The sequence below is a fragment of the Mobula birostris genome, chromosome 11, assembly GCF_030028105.1.
Source record: "Mobula birostris isolate sMobBir1 chromosome 11, sMobBir1.hap1, whole genome shotgun sequence".
Taxonomy (NCBI): Eukaryota; Metazoa; Chordata; class Chondrichthyes; order Myliobatiformes; family Myliobatidae; genus Mobula; species Mobula birostris.
This window is the reverse complement of record NC_092380.1, coordinates 50,026,432-50,042,497: the sequence shown is the minus strand read 5'-3', so window position 1 is coordinate 50,042,497 and position 16,066 is coordinate 50,026,432. Positions and strand designations below refer to the sequence as shown.

Sequence of the window (16,066 nt, the reverse complement as noted above, 5' to 3'; positions counted from 1 at the left end):
CATGCTGGGGGTGGGGGGAGGGGTTAGTGTGTTCCCTTCATAGTAGCATTCATTGTTATTGTATTATTAAATTCTTGATCCAACCGAACAGGGTTTTGAATTGTTACTTTTTGCAGTAATGCTCGAGCAGACTTTTTTTAATCCTCCACTTCAGCTGCACTTCTGATCCCATGTCTTTGGCCTTTTTTATTATCTCTCTCATCATTCAGCCACTTACGTTGGTGTGGTCCTTTTAACATTTGCTGCTTGAGATAATACATCCTGTGGTGCAATAAGCATAGTTTGTACTCTTAACTCCGATACAAGTTCTGTATCTAGTTCCCACAAAGGAGCTGGAGATTATTTATTCTTGTATCTTTACTGTTCATAACAAACATTTCTATCAATTATCCTCTTGCTCCCTTTTACATATGAAAATGGACTGTTCTTTTTATATCTTGCTTCCACATGCTTTGTGCAGGACCCACGTGAATCTGCATTTTCTTCCTTATTCACTGCAGTTGTGTCTTTATCGCAAAGTGCAGGCAGGGTGAGAAGAGGAAGAAGGAACTTGCCCAAGATCTATATGTGAGCTCCTTTTGTTTCTCAAAGAGCCAGGGAGGAAATAGAGCTAAATAATTACATTTTTCACACTCCTCACTTGGACATGTTGTGAATGAAGGTGCAAAGCTACTCTAGACTCGTACAAGAGCACTGGGGAAGGAGTCGGCCATTTGGCCCCTTAGTCCTGCTGTTCAATATCATTGCAGCTGATTTCTGGTGTCAGCTTCACTTCTTTGCTAGTTCCCCATAACGTTCAATTCCTCAGTCTTTTAAATATTGATCTATCTCTGTTTTCAATGTATCGACATATCTGTCCTCCAGCCCCTTTGGTCAAATTTCCCTACCCTCTGAGAAAAGAAACTTCTACATATCTTATTTGTAGATTTGGCCCCCTTTTGCAACACTCCCACTAATGGAAGTTGGTAGTCTGTCAACATGTTGCATATTGCTCCAGCACTGAAGAATTGCTGAGTAAAGTATAGTGTGGTTTAGTCTGGAGGTCTGTTCTACGGTCTTTGGAGATCATGTTAGGAATGTGGTTTGGACTACCTCATGACTAGTTTGCTGACTATTTTGATTGTGTGTTGTTGACCAGTCTCCTGTTTAATTCCTTTTTAAAAAGTCGTAAACTTTTACACTGTTTATAAGCTTCATCACATTAATTTGAGGATATTCAGATTGGGCCAAGTGAAATAGAAACATGGAAAACTTACAGCACAATACAGGCCCTTCAGCCCACAAAACTGTGCTGAACATGTCCTTACCTTAGAAATTATCTAGGGTTACCCATAGCTCTCTCTTTTTCTGAGCTCCATGTACCTGTTCAGGAGTCTCTTAAAAGACCCTGTCGTATCCACCTCCACCACCGTCGCTGGCAGCCCACTCCATGCACTCACCACTCTCTACGTAAAAACTTACTCCTGACATCCTCTCTTCCAACTTCCAAGCACTTTAAAACTGTGCCCTTTTGTGCTAGCCATTTCAACCCTGGGAAAAAGCCTCTGATTATCCACACGATCAATGCCTATCATTATCAAATGGAGGTTTCAAATTAAGTGATAATTGCCAGATTATGAACTTGTGCAACAACTTTCTGCTGAAGTGTGCATGTAGGCAGCAGCAGGAGGTGGGACCACAAGTTTGAGGAGACAGTGCTGACCTCCATATGATCCCCTTCAATAAGTAGAACATATGATCAAAGGAGGCTGGTTACTCAGTTCCAGATTTGAACACAATATTCCCTGACACATACTTGGCTTTAATATGTTGTGTAACATCAAGTTCTTATTGACAGCTACATCATTGGAGAATGGTGTGTGAATTTTAAATTCTGGGATGTGTTATTTTGATGTGGAATGCCACATTACATATATGCATGGGTTTTAGTTGATCACCTGATTAATTGCAAGCAGTTTGCTCAGAGATATGTTTCTGTAAAATACTTCCTAAAATTGTGACTTTCTGGCAGGTATTCCTGTGGATTTTACAGTCTATGGTGATGTGCACTTGGCGGCTGTTATACTGAAGACCTTTCTTCGTGAATTACCTGAACCTCTACTGACTTATGACTTGTATGACCAAGTGGTTTCATTTGGGAGTAAGTTGCACTCTTTATCAATATTTGGGATTTCTTATTCCTATTTGAATTTAAATTTTCCAAAAATTATCTTTGTCTTGTGTGATCTGGTAAATATCCACTTAAAGGCCTCCCATTTGTAATGAAAGCAAAGTAAAAATTACTTTGGATCCTAGTTAGGTTTGACCTAATTATAAAGGCATAAGTCTAGGCCTTTATCAAATGATTGATCATGGCCCCTTACTGATAGTCACAGGGTGATCTATAGCTTAGCTCAGCTCCACATTCCTAAGTAGAAACACTTTTGTGTCTAGACCAGGGGTTCCCAACCGTTTTTATGCCATGGACCCCAGGTTGGGTACCCCTGGTCTAGACTACTTTAATTATCTTTAAAAACCTGTGAGGTCACTCCACAACTTTTTTTGTTGAGGAAAGCTTGTTAAGTCCTCTCTGATGAGAGGTAGGGCAGATTCTGACCTATGGACCACAGCTCAGGGAACTCTGAGAACTATCTATGAGAATAAAGTCGCCACAGAGAATAAGGGGAGAAAGAATGCAACTGATGGGATTGTTCTGCAAGGAGCTAGCATGGATTCAATGGGCCACATGGCCTCCTTTGTCATATTAAGGAAGAAAGGATGTAGTGAAATTAAAGAAGTTATAGATAAAACAATTGAGAGATCTAATCCTAGTCTGGGAAAACTTGTAGTACACCTGAATTGAAAGGGTGGTATCTTGAATGTCAAGCTTGTCAATGAGTTTGAAAATATTTTAAATGCTTCCTTTATTCCTCAGCCAAATCAGAATTGCTACACACTTTGAAAATGATCTAAGATGAGTGTTTTGCATTTTATACATGAATATTGCTTAACTAATGATAATGGTCCAAAACAAAAACAACAGTTCAGTCACAGAACAATAACTTCTCAAATTGCAGTGGCAGTAAAGGTGTTTGTGTTTGTATTGTCTGATGGTGACTAACAACACACCAGAATGTGGGAAGGAGACACTGCAACGGAATTAGCTGTCCGCACACTCACAAGTTTAATTTCCCTGTTGCAGTGAGAGGATATCAGTGGCCTTTTCCTGAAGCAGATCCATCTCAGTAGAACAATCAGTGGGAAGTTGCAGTAAATGGACACCAACTCTTCTTACCTGCTCTTTCTTTCCTCTCAACTAGCCTTGTCTAGCTGAAGGATTGTGTGCTCTGGATGGGAAAGTAAAACTAATGAGAAATGGATGAATTTTATTGCTCTGAAATACCTTTTTATTTGTGGTTTGTGTCAACATCAGCAAGTATTGTTAAAGTTCCTGGTAGTGAATTTTTGTACGGCAAGTGGAAATACAGTAACAATACTTGGCCTGGCTGATATCACCTACTGATACAGTAATAGAAAGAAGCTTTCATTCTCCAGCTTTCACTGTAAGCACAGTGTTTCATTGCTACAGAAAGTGGTGAACAATATTTCATCTTCAGTGTATTGCCTGTTCTTTGACATCTTAATGCAATCCAGATTAAGTCTGGCAGTGTTTCCAGTGTGCCTGCTGTAGTTAAGTTGTGTTTATCTTTCATTCTATGGTACCATTTTTCTTTCTCTCTCTGATTTTCAGAAGTGCCAGTAATGAATCAAGCAGAAACTGTGGCAATGATGATTCGGACTCTGCCTGAGGTTAACTGTGTGGTGCTGCAATACTTGCTGGGCCTCCTGCGATTGGTAAGGTGATATCTTATCATCAGCTGTTTAATGTGCCAAGTTAGCAGACTGTTTGATGGGGCCACTATCGCCTAACACATCTACAGGGTTGAAAGCATTGAGTTTCTCTTAGATTGCTTTATTTTGTGACTTGTTTTGCTGAACAGTACAGAGCTTTTCTTCATCATCATCCTTGGACATTCCCATAGAATTGAGGGTGATTTGCTTCTTCTCCAGTCCTGCAGAGTGGATGATGCCTGTGAATGGATTCCACATCAGCTACCACACACATAACAGAATGAGGTCATGGTCCACTGGTCAAGAGGACCAAGGCTTTGCTGCAGTGACTTGGTACACATGTATATTGACAAGTCTAATCATAGAACGTACTCATGAGCCAAGTCTTGTACAAGTGCACAGTCTTATGTTCTTCCATTACCTTCTCTCTGATCTTGGTCTCTCTTCCTCAGCCTCTCTGTCTCATCAATCTCTCTCCTGCTCAGCCTTCCCTCTGAATAGTGTTTTCACGTTTCTGACTAATGGATGCTGCCTTTCTGAGACATTGCTCTTTGAAGATGTCCTGGGTACTTTGTAGGCTAGTACCCAAAATGGAGCTGACTAAATTTACAATCCTCTGCAGCTTCTTTCGGTCCTGTGCAGTAGCCCCCTCGTACCAGACAGTGATGCAGCCTGTCAGAATGCTCTCCATGGTACACCTATAGAATTTTTGAGGGTATTTTTTGACTTAACAAATCTCTTCGAACTCCTAATGAAGTATAGTCGCTGTCTTGCCTTCTTTATAACTGCATCGATATTTTGGGGCCAGGTTAAATCCTCAGCGATCTTGACACCCAGGAACTTGAAACTGCTCACTCTCTCCACTTCTGATCCTTCTATGAGGATTGGTATGTGTTCCTTCGTCTTGCCCTTCCTGAAGTCCACAATCAGCTCTTTCGTCTTACTGACGTTGAATGCCAGGTTGTTGCTGCGGCACCACTCCACTAGTTGGCATATCTCACTCCTCTACGCCCTCTTGTCACCACCTGAGATTCTACCAACAATGGTTGTATCATCAGCAAATTTATAGATGGTATTTGAGCTATGCCTAGCCTCACAGATAGGCCTACAGATAGGAGTGCTAGATGTAGAAGAATTGATGGTCTGAGAAGTCTGGGCAGACTTGTCACTATTAGTAGTAATGCAGATTAACAAGGCCATTGTAAGGAAACGGATAAACTCATCGCGACGGTTCATCTTTAAGTGGGAAAAGTAGAGAAGTTATGTTAAACTTACATTGAACCTTGCTGGAAACAAACTGACGCATACAATTCCAGTCGCCAAATTATGAAATAATGGTAGCACTGGACTAAATGATTTGAAACTGCAGTCGGAAAAGTTGATCTTCAGAATGATGAAGAGCTTGGTTAGAGTACAAAGGTAACGTTAAAGTTTGACCTCAAATTTATGATTAAAAAGGAAGTGGCTGTGTCATTGTCTAAGCTATGACTGTCACTGTTACAATCTCACATCAACTGCAAATGGCAATGACCACACAGACTTGTATAACAATACAGTTTGAGAGATCATTATTGGCCTTGTGGTCAAAAGGAACTTGGGTGTGTACTGGAATTGTCTTTGAAGCAGTGTGGATGTCCTGCTTTTTTTATTGTAGCTTTCAACAACCTTCTGAGATCCCTGTGCTTTCTGGAGTTGGTTAATATGGGAACAGGAACCCTGGAGAGATTTGAACTTAGAAATAAGAGATTTAGATTCAAGTATGATTTGAGTAGAGACTGAAGTGCAGGGTACTGAGTAAAGAGAGATGTTATGAATTATGACACAGGCAGAGTTTTGGATGGTGTAAAATGGGACAGTCTGAATAATTTTGTATACAAGTGACGCGTGTATGGATGATGGGGTTTGGATTTGAGCAGTATTTCATTATAATTGTGCTGAGGGTTTCCTCCTCTGTTTCAGACCTCAGGTGAAAATAGATAAATCTTCCTTCCATTCCCTCCCACTGCTAATTACTTTATGATTTCTGGTTTTGAGGGAAACACACCCTTACTGATAAGTCTTTGTCACTGGCTTTTGTTCCAGAGAAAGTTGCTTCAGCCTCCCGTTCCTGCATGAAGGGTCTCAGCCCAAAACGTCAACTGTTTATTCCCCTCCATCGATTACGCCTGACCTGAGTTCCTCCAGCACTTTGTGTGAGCCTCCCTGAGCAATTTTCTTATAACCACCATTTTCCAATCCTAGCAGCGTTCTCATAGGTACAGGCCAACTTTACCACAGTTGTCTTGTAAATGGAGCTGCACTGTCTGCAACTGCAGACATTTGCATTTGTTCTTCCTGCTGGTGGTGAATAACATCTTATCAAAACGATTAACACTTCATCTATATGAAATAATTACTGTGAATAAAGTTTCATCTGGGCTGTAGAAATGTTGACAAATAAGATACTGTGTGCATACTTGTGTGTGCACAACTTTTGTTCGGCTCTAATGCTTCCTTTAATGTCTTGCTCTGCCTGGATATTGCATTAGGAAAGATCATTAAACTTTTATTGAAGACCATCTTCCATTTATCTCCAAGCAACTCCTGTTCTGATTATTTTGTGTGACTTGATTTGATTACTGCCACTCTGATTTGACTAGAGTTTACTGTTTATATGATAGAGGGGCATAGACAGCTGTTATCTTTTTCTTAATGTTGAAATGTTCAAACCAGAGGGCTGAATGTTAAGGTGTGAGGGTGCTGTTTAATGGCAGCGTGCTGGGTGCCTGGAATGCATTGCCAAGAGTGCTGGTGAAGGCAAATGTGATGGAGGCGTTGATGTGGCTTTTAGAAGGCACATGGATGTGAACATTGCATAAGCAGATGAGATGAGTTTAGTTGATGATTTAGTTAGTTTGACACAGCATTGTGAGCTGAAGGGGCTTTTCCTCTGCTCTACTACCCTATGTCCTTAATATGCACACTTTCCCAATGTTTCCATCGAAAGGATGTGCGCTTCTCCAGGATGTTAACCCAAGAGAGGTGTATTGAAGAGTAGAGTTTACATCATTGGTACACCTTTGATTGCCTAAAGCTACCATGGAATATATTCTGCTTATAACGGCAGTGTATCTTTGCACTCCGCATGCAGAAGCTGAGCTTTCTGCCTAGAATCCCCAGGTAATTGCAACACCTTGAGTTTTGATGATGTAGCAAACCGTTTGGTATATGACTGTCCTAAGCGATGAGCATTTACACGTTGGGTTAACTGCTAGCTTGGGCTTGGTAGAAAAATAAGACAACTCCTTCACAGGCCAAAGTTGAAAACTCGTTGCCTTGTTTTTGTGATCTGCAAGCAAACTTTAGTTGCTGCAGTCTTTCTTTCCACATCGCCCCTCAGACTGAGTTTTATGGGCTCAGATGTAGCTGGTGAGGCCGATGTAGAAACTTTCACAGATGGGTGGGACCATGAGGCATGAGGAAAGGGAACTTGGGGTTATAATTAATTTTTACTGAAACAGCAAAGTCCTTTCCAGATGAATGATACATTAACAGGACTGCATTTTGTTTCCTCTCTGCTTCCAGGTTGCTGACAACAGTGAACAGAATAAAATGACGCCATCCAACCTGGCTCTGGTTTTTGGGCCAACACTCATGTGGGCAAAGGATGCTGCAATCTCACTTAGTGCCATCAACCCTATTAATTACTTCGCTCAGTCACTTTTGGAAAATTACAGTCGGATATTTTCAGCCAGTTCTGAGGAAACTGTAATGTCCTAAACCACAATGAAATCAGGTTTTCTCCTTTTCATATGTTTTTGACAATGTACCTGTGTGCTGCACCGCACAGCAGAAAAATTAAAGTCAGGGTTGGGGATTGTGTGTCTTTAATACTGCGTGTAGTGGAATGTGTGTGCAGTATAAATCTCCAGAAACCTGGGGCTGGATTCCCAGCTGTATTCATTCAGTTACATACCTGAGAATCGGTGTGTTGGGGATGTAGCTGGAGTGACTGATATTTTTTTCTTTCCATCATGCCTCTGCCTGAGTTGTTAAACATTTTTATGTTTCTCTTCCCACCTCCTCTGTACTTTCTAAGCTTTATAACAAATTTTACAATATATTGGGAAGTTTTTAAGTAATTTCTATTGTCGTAATATTTCAGTACTGACTACATTGAGACAAATTGATCTGTGGGTAATGTTCATTCTGCACCAGTCTTTTGAATTTTTATGTTGTGCAATGTTACTGTGTCACTTCAATACTCTTGATTTCTTTGTGTGAGCAAAATAATGTCTTCTGTAACTATTTTATTTTGGTGCGTGCCATTTTGCTATCTGAAGTGTCGGGGGTTGAAACATTTTTGTAGCTTTTGCACACATTTTGCCAGTCCACTCAAGGAGAGGACAATCTTTTCCTGTAATACATTGCAGGTGTAACTTTGATGACTCATCCAGATATGGGTCAGAAGAAAATGTCGTTGTCAAAAGAGTTTATTGACCAGTACTTGGATGTTGATTTAACTTTGCGATGTTTTAACTTCGGTGATTTGCTCAATTCAAAGAGAGAGCATGCTCGTCGTCATTCCATCACAATGGGAACTGACTTGGCCAGAGCGAATGAGATGAACTATAGAGAGTTCATGTTGTCAAAGTGCTTTCATCCTCTTGGGACATGTCTGAGTGTCATTTGCTTTTGTCTGTGGTGTTAACTCTGCTCCATCTACTGTCAGATCTTTTTTTAAAAAAATAAATGGCTTGAAATTTTCCTAAACTGGGATCCCATTACAGTCGGCCCTCCTTATCCGCGAGTTCCGCATGCGCGAATTCAACCAACCACGAATCGAGAAAACCCGGAAGTGCTCTTCCAGCACTTGTTGTTTGAACATGTACAGACTTTTTTTGCTTGTCATATTTCCCTAGACAATGCAGTATAACAACTATTTTACACAGCATTTACACTGTATTAGGTATTATAAGTAATCGAGAGATGATTTAAAGTATACAAGAGGATGTGCGTAGGTTATCGTGGATCGGGATCGAAAAAAATGTAAGTTCTCTTATAAGTAAGTCGGAACAGGTACATCCAGTACTATTTACCGTTAGTTAGTCAAATGTTTGTCTTAGTATATAGTATATATTTTACCTTTCTATGCATATAAAACACTTAAGAAACGTACATTTCAGCACCGGGCTTGGGAACGGAAATTCCTGAGTTTGATCCAGTGACAGACCGCTCCCAAGCACGCTCTCCATCCGTGCGGGGTTGATGTGGCGGATCAAAAACCCAAAACCTCAAAACCTAATAATTAAACCACTGTGTTGCTTAGTAATAATTGTAGCTTTCATCGGAGCAGGGCTTTTCTCCACTTTATCCTTAAAAATTTTTCTGGTCGTTGACCGACTGTAGCCTAATGCTTTTCCAATGACCAATGGCGTTTCACCTCTTTCCATTCGCTTTATTATTTCAACTTTATTTTAAGTTGTGATTATTTTCGTGAACAGAAACACTGTGGATTCAGAGCTCCGCCGTCGGGTCCTAATGTCCACCACACTGAGACAGGTTAAATAAGGTCCGGGGTTCCGCTGGGTCCTAAGGTCCACCGCATTGAGACAGGTTGAATAAGGGACTTGAGCATCCGCGTATTTTGGTGTCCGCGAGGGGTCCCGGAACCAATCCCTCGTGGATAAGGAGGACCGGCTGTATTTCCATTTAATTGGCATCCCACAGTAAATTTATATAATTTGCTCTAAAATAAAGTTTAGAATCTATATGTGCTTTTCTATCATCTGATGCTAAGTGGCTATGTACATTCAGTGGCCATGTACATTCAGTGGCCACCTTCTTAGATACCGGAGTGGAACCTGGTGTAGTTTTCTGCTGCTGTAGCCCATCCACATTAAGGTTCGACAAGTTGTGTCTTCAGAGATTCTCTCCTGCACACCACTCTTGTAACACATCGTTATTTGAGTTGCTGTCACTTTCAGCTTGAACCAGTCTGGCTATTCTCTTCTGACCTCTCATTAACAAGTTGTTTTGGCCCACAGATTTGCCGTTCATAGAAAACCTACAGCACAATACAGGCCCTTCAGCCCCCAAAGCTGTGCCGAACATGCCCTTACCTTAGAAATTATCTAGGGTTAACCATAGCCCTCTATTTTTTTAAGCTCTATGTACCTGTTGAGGAGTCTCTTAAAAGACCCTATTGTATCCGCCTCATTCACTGGATGTTATTTTGTTTTTCACACCATTCTCTGTAAACTTTAGAGACTGTTGTGCATGAAAATCACTGGAGAGCAGTAGTTTCTGAGATATTCAGACCACCCCATCTGGCACCATTGCACGGTCAAAGTCACTTTGATCATATTTCTTCCTCATCCTGATGCTTGCTCTGAATGACAGCTGAACCTCTTGACTATGCTTACTTGCCTTTATGCATTGAATTTCTGCCACATGATTGATTAGATATTTGCATTAACAAACAGGTGTGTAATAAAGTGGCCACTGTGTGTATGTTCTCATAGTTTGTAGGATGTAACACTGTACTTCCTCAAGGACACAGTACTATAGAAGTGAAAATACCTAGGAATACATGTTCTCACAATAATGTTTTTGGTGTTTTTGTTGAAAAAGAAATGAACCATAATTGCCTTTAATGGTTCATTGATAGTGAGTTTATCTTTTTTAAATATTGTGTACTTTGTTGCCATTTATTTCTGGTCCAGTTAGTAAATTGTGTTCCTTAATTCAAATTTTTCCAAGGTATTCAACTCAGCATTTCTCAAATATAATGTGTATTGGCTGCTGTTGAAGCTTTAACTTAGTAACAATTGGTCTCTTTATGCAATATAGCATATCAGTTTTTGTAGAGGAAGTCACATCTTTTTGTTTATATCTTTGTAAACCATGAAGGGGAGGGAAGAGTGTCATGTCATAGCTTGGTGCATTGTGATCCTCAAGCAGACGATAAATAGACTAGACAAATTTCAGATTCTTGCACTTAGAAAAGAATTATTAAAGCTAATAGTCTTTATTGCCTTAATACACTCAATGTCATGTCACTATAATTTTTTTGAGTGGGCTTGGCAGAAGAAATTTTATCTTTTGTGGACTTTGTATTAATGTATCAGTAACAGTGAGATCTAGTGGTCTCTGTCCAGTTCCCTGTGACTTTTCCTGAGAAGTGTCTTCTTTGATCAATGCCTAGACACCTGGCATGTGAAATTTTTCATTGCTGGTTTGGAGAATGAATTGTGGCTGACTTTTGTAATGAGTTGATATCACAGTCCTAAATATCTAAGCATGTTTTTACCAGCAAAGGTTGATGAATAGTACTTAAAAGTGGGAAACTCATAGCTTTCCCTCAGTCAGTTATAAAGTGTAGATAAAATACTTAGTTGTAAGGCAATCTAGGAGATTTTTAAAATATTTTATGTAGTTGCTATTTCCTCACTAATCCATTCTGATAGTTTTTAAATGAACCACTTTGTGTAATCAAACCCTCTTTAGGAAACATTCTTCTGAGTGTATACATCCTGAGGCCTCCAATGATAGGGTTTTAAGTTCTACATCATCTTCAAATGTTACCATTTTTCACACATTCTATAATCAGTTAGTCCATGAGGGAACTATTAAAAGGAAATTGAGTATTTATCAGCCACACTACATTAGCTGATAAATTGGAAATGAACCAAGAAATAAATTTACAAGGAAACTAGAGAAAACAGAAACCAACTGCATCATGATTGACAGGTGAATTTGATAATTATCAAATCATCTTCATTCTATTATTGTACTGTGTGCAGTCAAGGTAAAAGAAATTGCCCTCCAATATTTTAGTAGAAGTGATCTCTATTTTTGTTTTGTGTGATTATTGGGTTTGTGGAATAAGGTACCACTATTGCAGAAGCTTGCATTATTCTCAGAGCAGGGAGTTAGTAGTGGTCTCAAGTTTTTTCACAATTAGAAAAGTGCTTGATTGTTGCCACTGGTTATTTAATTACCCTCAAAAAGTTATATCAGTTTGACCTGACTCAGTCATATCAATTGCCAGTCAATAGAGACTTCTTGTTTGAACCTTTGCCATGTATAAGACAATCTTCTTTCAAACCAATCCTAACAATCAATATTCCAATAATGCAAAGGGATACACAGGAAATGGTTGGAAAATGCCATTGTGTTTTTTGTTGTATGTCCTTGCCACCTTTCTGGGAAAAGAAAGCACTTCCAGTGCCAGTTAGCCCTTTGACATAAATTGCCTAATATTTCCTGATGCCATTCTCTACCTTGATAAAACAGTAACTTGATCAAGCTGAAGCCTGTATTTTGGTTCATTCTGCTCTGGAACATGTTCAAAGTAAATTTATTATCGAAGTATGTCACCATTTATACCTCTGAGATTCATTTTTTTACAAGAGTTCAGAGTACATACAAGAAACATAATAGTCAATAGATGTCTGCACCCAACAGGATGATAAACAACCAATGTGCAAAAGACATCAAACTGCAAATATTTTTTAAAAAGAAAAATAATAATAAATATTGACCACAAGTCCTTGAAAGTGAGTCCATATATTGTGAGAACAGTTCAGTGATGGGATGAATGAAACTGAATTGAAGTTATGCCTGATGGTTCAGGGATAATAACTGTTCCTGAGCCTGGTGGTGTGGGTCCTTGGGCACCTGTACCTCCTTCCTAATAGCAGTAGTGGGAAGAGAGCATGTCTTGGATGGATACTGCTTTCCTGTGACAATGCTCCATGTGGATGTGGTCAATCTTTAATTTTATTACTACTTTCAAACACCATTTTACTGCAATTCTGTCTTTTCCCTTTTAAGAGGTAGTTGCATCTTCAGACATGATAAATTTTGTTGTGTATTTCATTGAGGGATGGATTAATAAGATCTTGCTGCAGGAATAGATCGTTAACTATTCCCACATTCTGTGATAAAAGGTATTTTGATGATGAATCCTGCTTCCATACATAATGTTTTGTACTGCTTTTACATGAGTGAGAAATATTTTATTGTTCCTGTGCACCTCCTCTTCTGCCACCAATGCTAGAATCTAGTCATTGCTTATAGTTTGTGGGTGGATGTTAATACGACATTTTAGAAATTAATGAAAAATTTAAAAGCCAAGTTCATTTTGTATATAACCAAATCTGATAAAATATCACCTTTTATCAATGTGGTTTAAATAATGTTCACACACTTCTTGGAGCTATTTAAATTTGTAGCCTGTTTTATTTTCAGTGATTTCTGGGTATTACCCCCTTTGTCCCTTTATGTGGCAGGATCTCATCAAATGAGAATGTGCTAGTTGTGACCAGGTATGGGTATAATTGTCTCAAAGACTGTATTTGGGATTTAATGCACAGAAATGACCATCACAAGCAAACTAGATAAAGCATGCCTGTTGCTAGTTGCTAAAAAAAAAAAAATACTTCAGATAGCTATTTGAGACATTGAAGTAGTTTTCATAATCCTTGGTTGTGGAACATTCTGATTTAACTTTTTGATTTGTTTTATCATAGCCCTTGGTGAGGATCTCTTGGGTTGATTGCCCAAGTACCAACTCTGAACAGTGGCTGTGTTTCATTTTTCCATTGATCTTGCTGTAATATGAAAACTCTACGAGGTGTAGTGGGTTTCTGTCATCTAATCTTAGACTGGGACCGAGTTTTCTCTCTGTACCTAGGAGAAAGCAGATACAGTGGCAAGTACTGGGGTACGGTACTTTAATGCAGTCTTGTCCTGCATCTGTAATTTCTGATTGACAATAGCCATCTTTTTCTATTTTTTTTGATTGTCCAATTCCTGAGTAACATTGATCAAAATAGAAGATCATTGATGGTGTGGAATAGGTTTTCCTATTTTGGTTTGTTTGTGTAGATGATCAAGGTTTTACAAATACTAACCAAAGTTGCCAATTGCGCCAATGGTATTCTTAAGATATCATCTGGTATCCTGTGGAATGATATTTTGCCTTGCTCCTGTTCATTTTCTACTTGAGCAGATTTAATCTGTTCTACAAACTCTATCCTGTTTTTAGATGTGCAGAAGCTGTGTCTGCTTGATTCCTTAGTGTCAGAGGTATGGTTGTTACCTCATTGTGAGGGGTAAGTTTGCACTGTGAAAATTGGCTGCTGTGTTTTCTGTGTTGGAGGTAGCTACCTGATGTTTTGGGAAAACACTAAAGTAAAAGCAGCTAGGATCTTAAGTGACCTTAGTATAACTGGTGTTATGCATTTGGAACTAGAACCTGAAGGAGAAATATGGATGATTCTTGAGCAAGAAAGCCATTCCTCATTTTTTTTTTCACAGCCTAGTGTGGTGGTTACTCCTTCGGTTCCTATTGGGCCTCTTTGAGCAACATGATTCTTTTATAAATTGAAAGTAGTTACCTGTGGCCATTTGAAGAAACCTTTTCCAGGCATAAACACCTAATCCATCTTCCTGCTGGCTGGTAGTTTCTATATATCTTTTTAAAAATTGAATTTGTATGTTAATGTTTTTAATGAAGTATTTCTGGTGGTGGGGGGGGGGGGGGGTCCTGTATCTTGATAAATATAAGTCAAAGCACAAGTGTTTGTAAGTCCAATTTTTTCACAAAGGTCAAGTGGCCCTCTAGTACCACTACTTTAAGCACTGTACATCTTGCCTGAATAAATTGCTATGCTAGTGGTATTATGTTTCCATTAGAGTATATAAGTTAGTATTAATCAATATGACTAAGTTAATGGCTTAAAACAGAAAAATGAGCACTGTTGACATTTCCTTTTTCCATTCACATGGTACATTGTGTCATTGGTGCCCTGAGAAAATTAACATTCATTATCCCTGCCCCACTCTGTGGATAAAAGCAAGGCAACAACCTTGTTTACCAGCATAATATAAAGATCCTGTTAGTAAAATTGTTATAGTTAAGTTTAGTACATGGTTAATCCTTTATTGAAATATGTTCATAGTGATTACTGACATTTACTATTAACTTCACTGCTTTGTGTTTGTGTAATCTGGATGATATCTGTACAGCTGTCTTTTTTTAGGATAGGTGGGAAGAGACACTGATGAGAGACCTCAATCATATGTAGTTTGTTTATAATGTAATGGTCAAGCTGACTTTCAAATAAAATTGCAAACTACCAAGTAAATAACCTTGCAGATGTTTTTTTATAGCTGCCATTTTTAAAGTTAAATAACATTGCAAAGGGATCAGCTATATAATAATGGATAATCACCGAGTCTTACTAGTTTGCAGGATTTACGCATTCAAAATGTTTCTATGTAAAATCATTCACCACGTATCTCTACAATTGACTATAGAGATGACGGTGACATCAGGACCTAAATCAGCAATTTGAGGGCAAATCTACATCTTAACTTTCAAATATGAGGTACATCTAACTTATTATCATATTCAAATTTCCCATCCTTTCTCATCTCTGCAACAGATAGTCTCACCAAACTGCAGCAGGCCAACTTGTTTTACTAAAAAGGAAATTAGAGAAAATACAATGGACAGCTGTGTCTGAAAAAGTTAATAATTTGCTGTTTATTGAAATACTAATCTCCAGTGTCAAGAAATAACAAAGATAATTTAGTTAGATCTACAAAGAGGGTAGCAGTAATAGTTTGTTGGACGGCGCGGCTCATGGGGCCAAAAGGGCATTTTCTGCGCTACAGCCCAATAAAATGAAGTTTCTTGATTATGTTACATTCTATTTGGAGCATTGAACCCCCTCAAGATCCTGCTGACCATTGCTAAAGCTGTACGAGGCAGCTGAGAAGAGATTAAAAAGTCAGAGTGGGGAATAGAGGAAGAAGGGAGGAAATTATTTTACCGGAAGGAGAAATCGTTGTCAGTTTGGAGGTACACATGGAATATAAGGCGTTGCCTCTCCACGCTGAGGATGGCCTCATAGTGGCACAAGAGAAGGCCATGAGTCGGGAATAGGGATCGGAATTAAAATGTTAGCCACCGGAAAGTCCTACTTGTGGTGGATGGTACGGAATTAAAACGACTGTGTTATTCATTTCCATAGATGGTACCCGAACTGCTGAGTTCCTCCAGCATGTGCATACTTTCTCCTGTTTAGATAAGAACAAAGCTTCTACGCGCCTGACAGAATAAAAGGTTTAGGGAACCTTAGTTTTCAAGAGATGTTGAGGTCCTGGTTAAGGAAAATAAAAGTACATAGTAGGTAGACAGAATAGGTGGACAGAAACAAACGAAGTACTTACGGAGTATCAG

The 16,066-nt window shown here is 39.1% G+C and overlaps 1 protein-coding gene across 5 annotated transcripts in view; it reads left to right on the top strand.

Annotated features, from left to right (window-relative positions):
- Window positions 1–14,969, top strand: part of arhgap1 (Rho GTPase activating protein 1) — a 55,602-nt gene extending 40,633 nt beyond the window's left edge. For all 5 annotated transcript variants that reach the window (XM_072272221.1, XM_072272222.1, XM_072272224.1 and 2 more), the window contains 3 exons: window positions 2,012–2,140; window positions 3,731–3,834; window positions 7,396–14,969. In XM_072272221.1, coding sequence (XP_072128322.1) covers window positions 2,012–2,140; window positions 3,731–3,834; window positions 7,396–7,590 — 428 coding nt within the window. In that variant the 3' untranslated portion in view covers window positions 7,591–14,969. The remainder of the gene's footprint in view (window positions 1–2,011; window positions 2,141–3,730; window positions 3,835–7,395) is intronic.
- The last annotated feature ends 1,097 nt before the right edge of the window (window positions 14,970–16,066 follow it).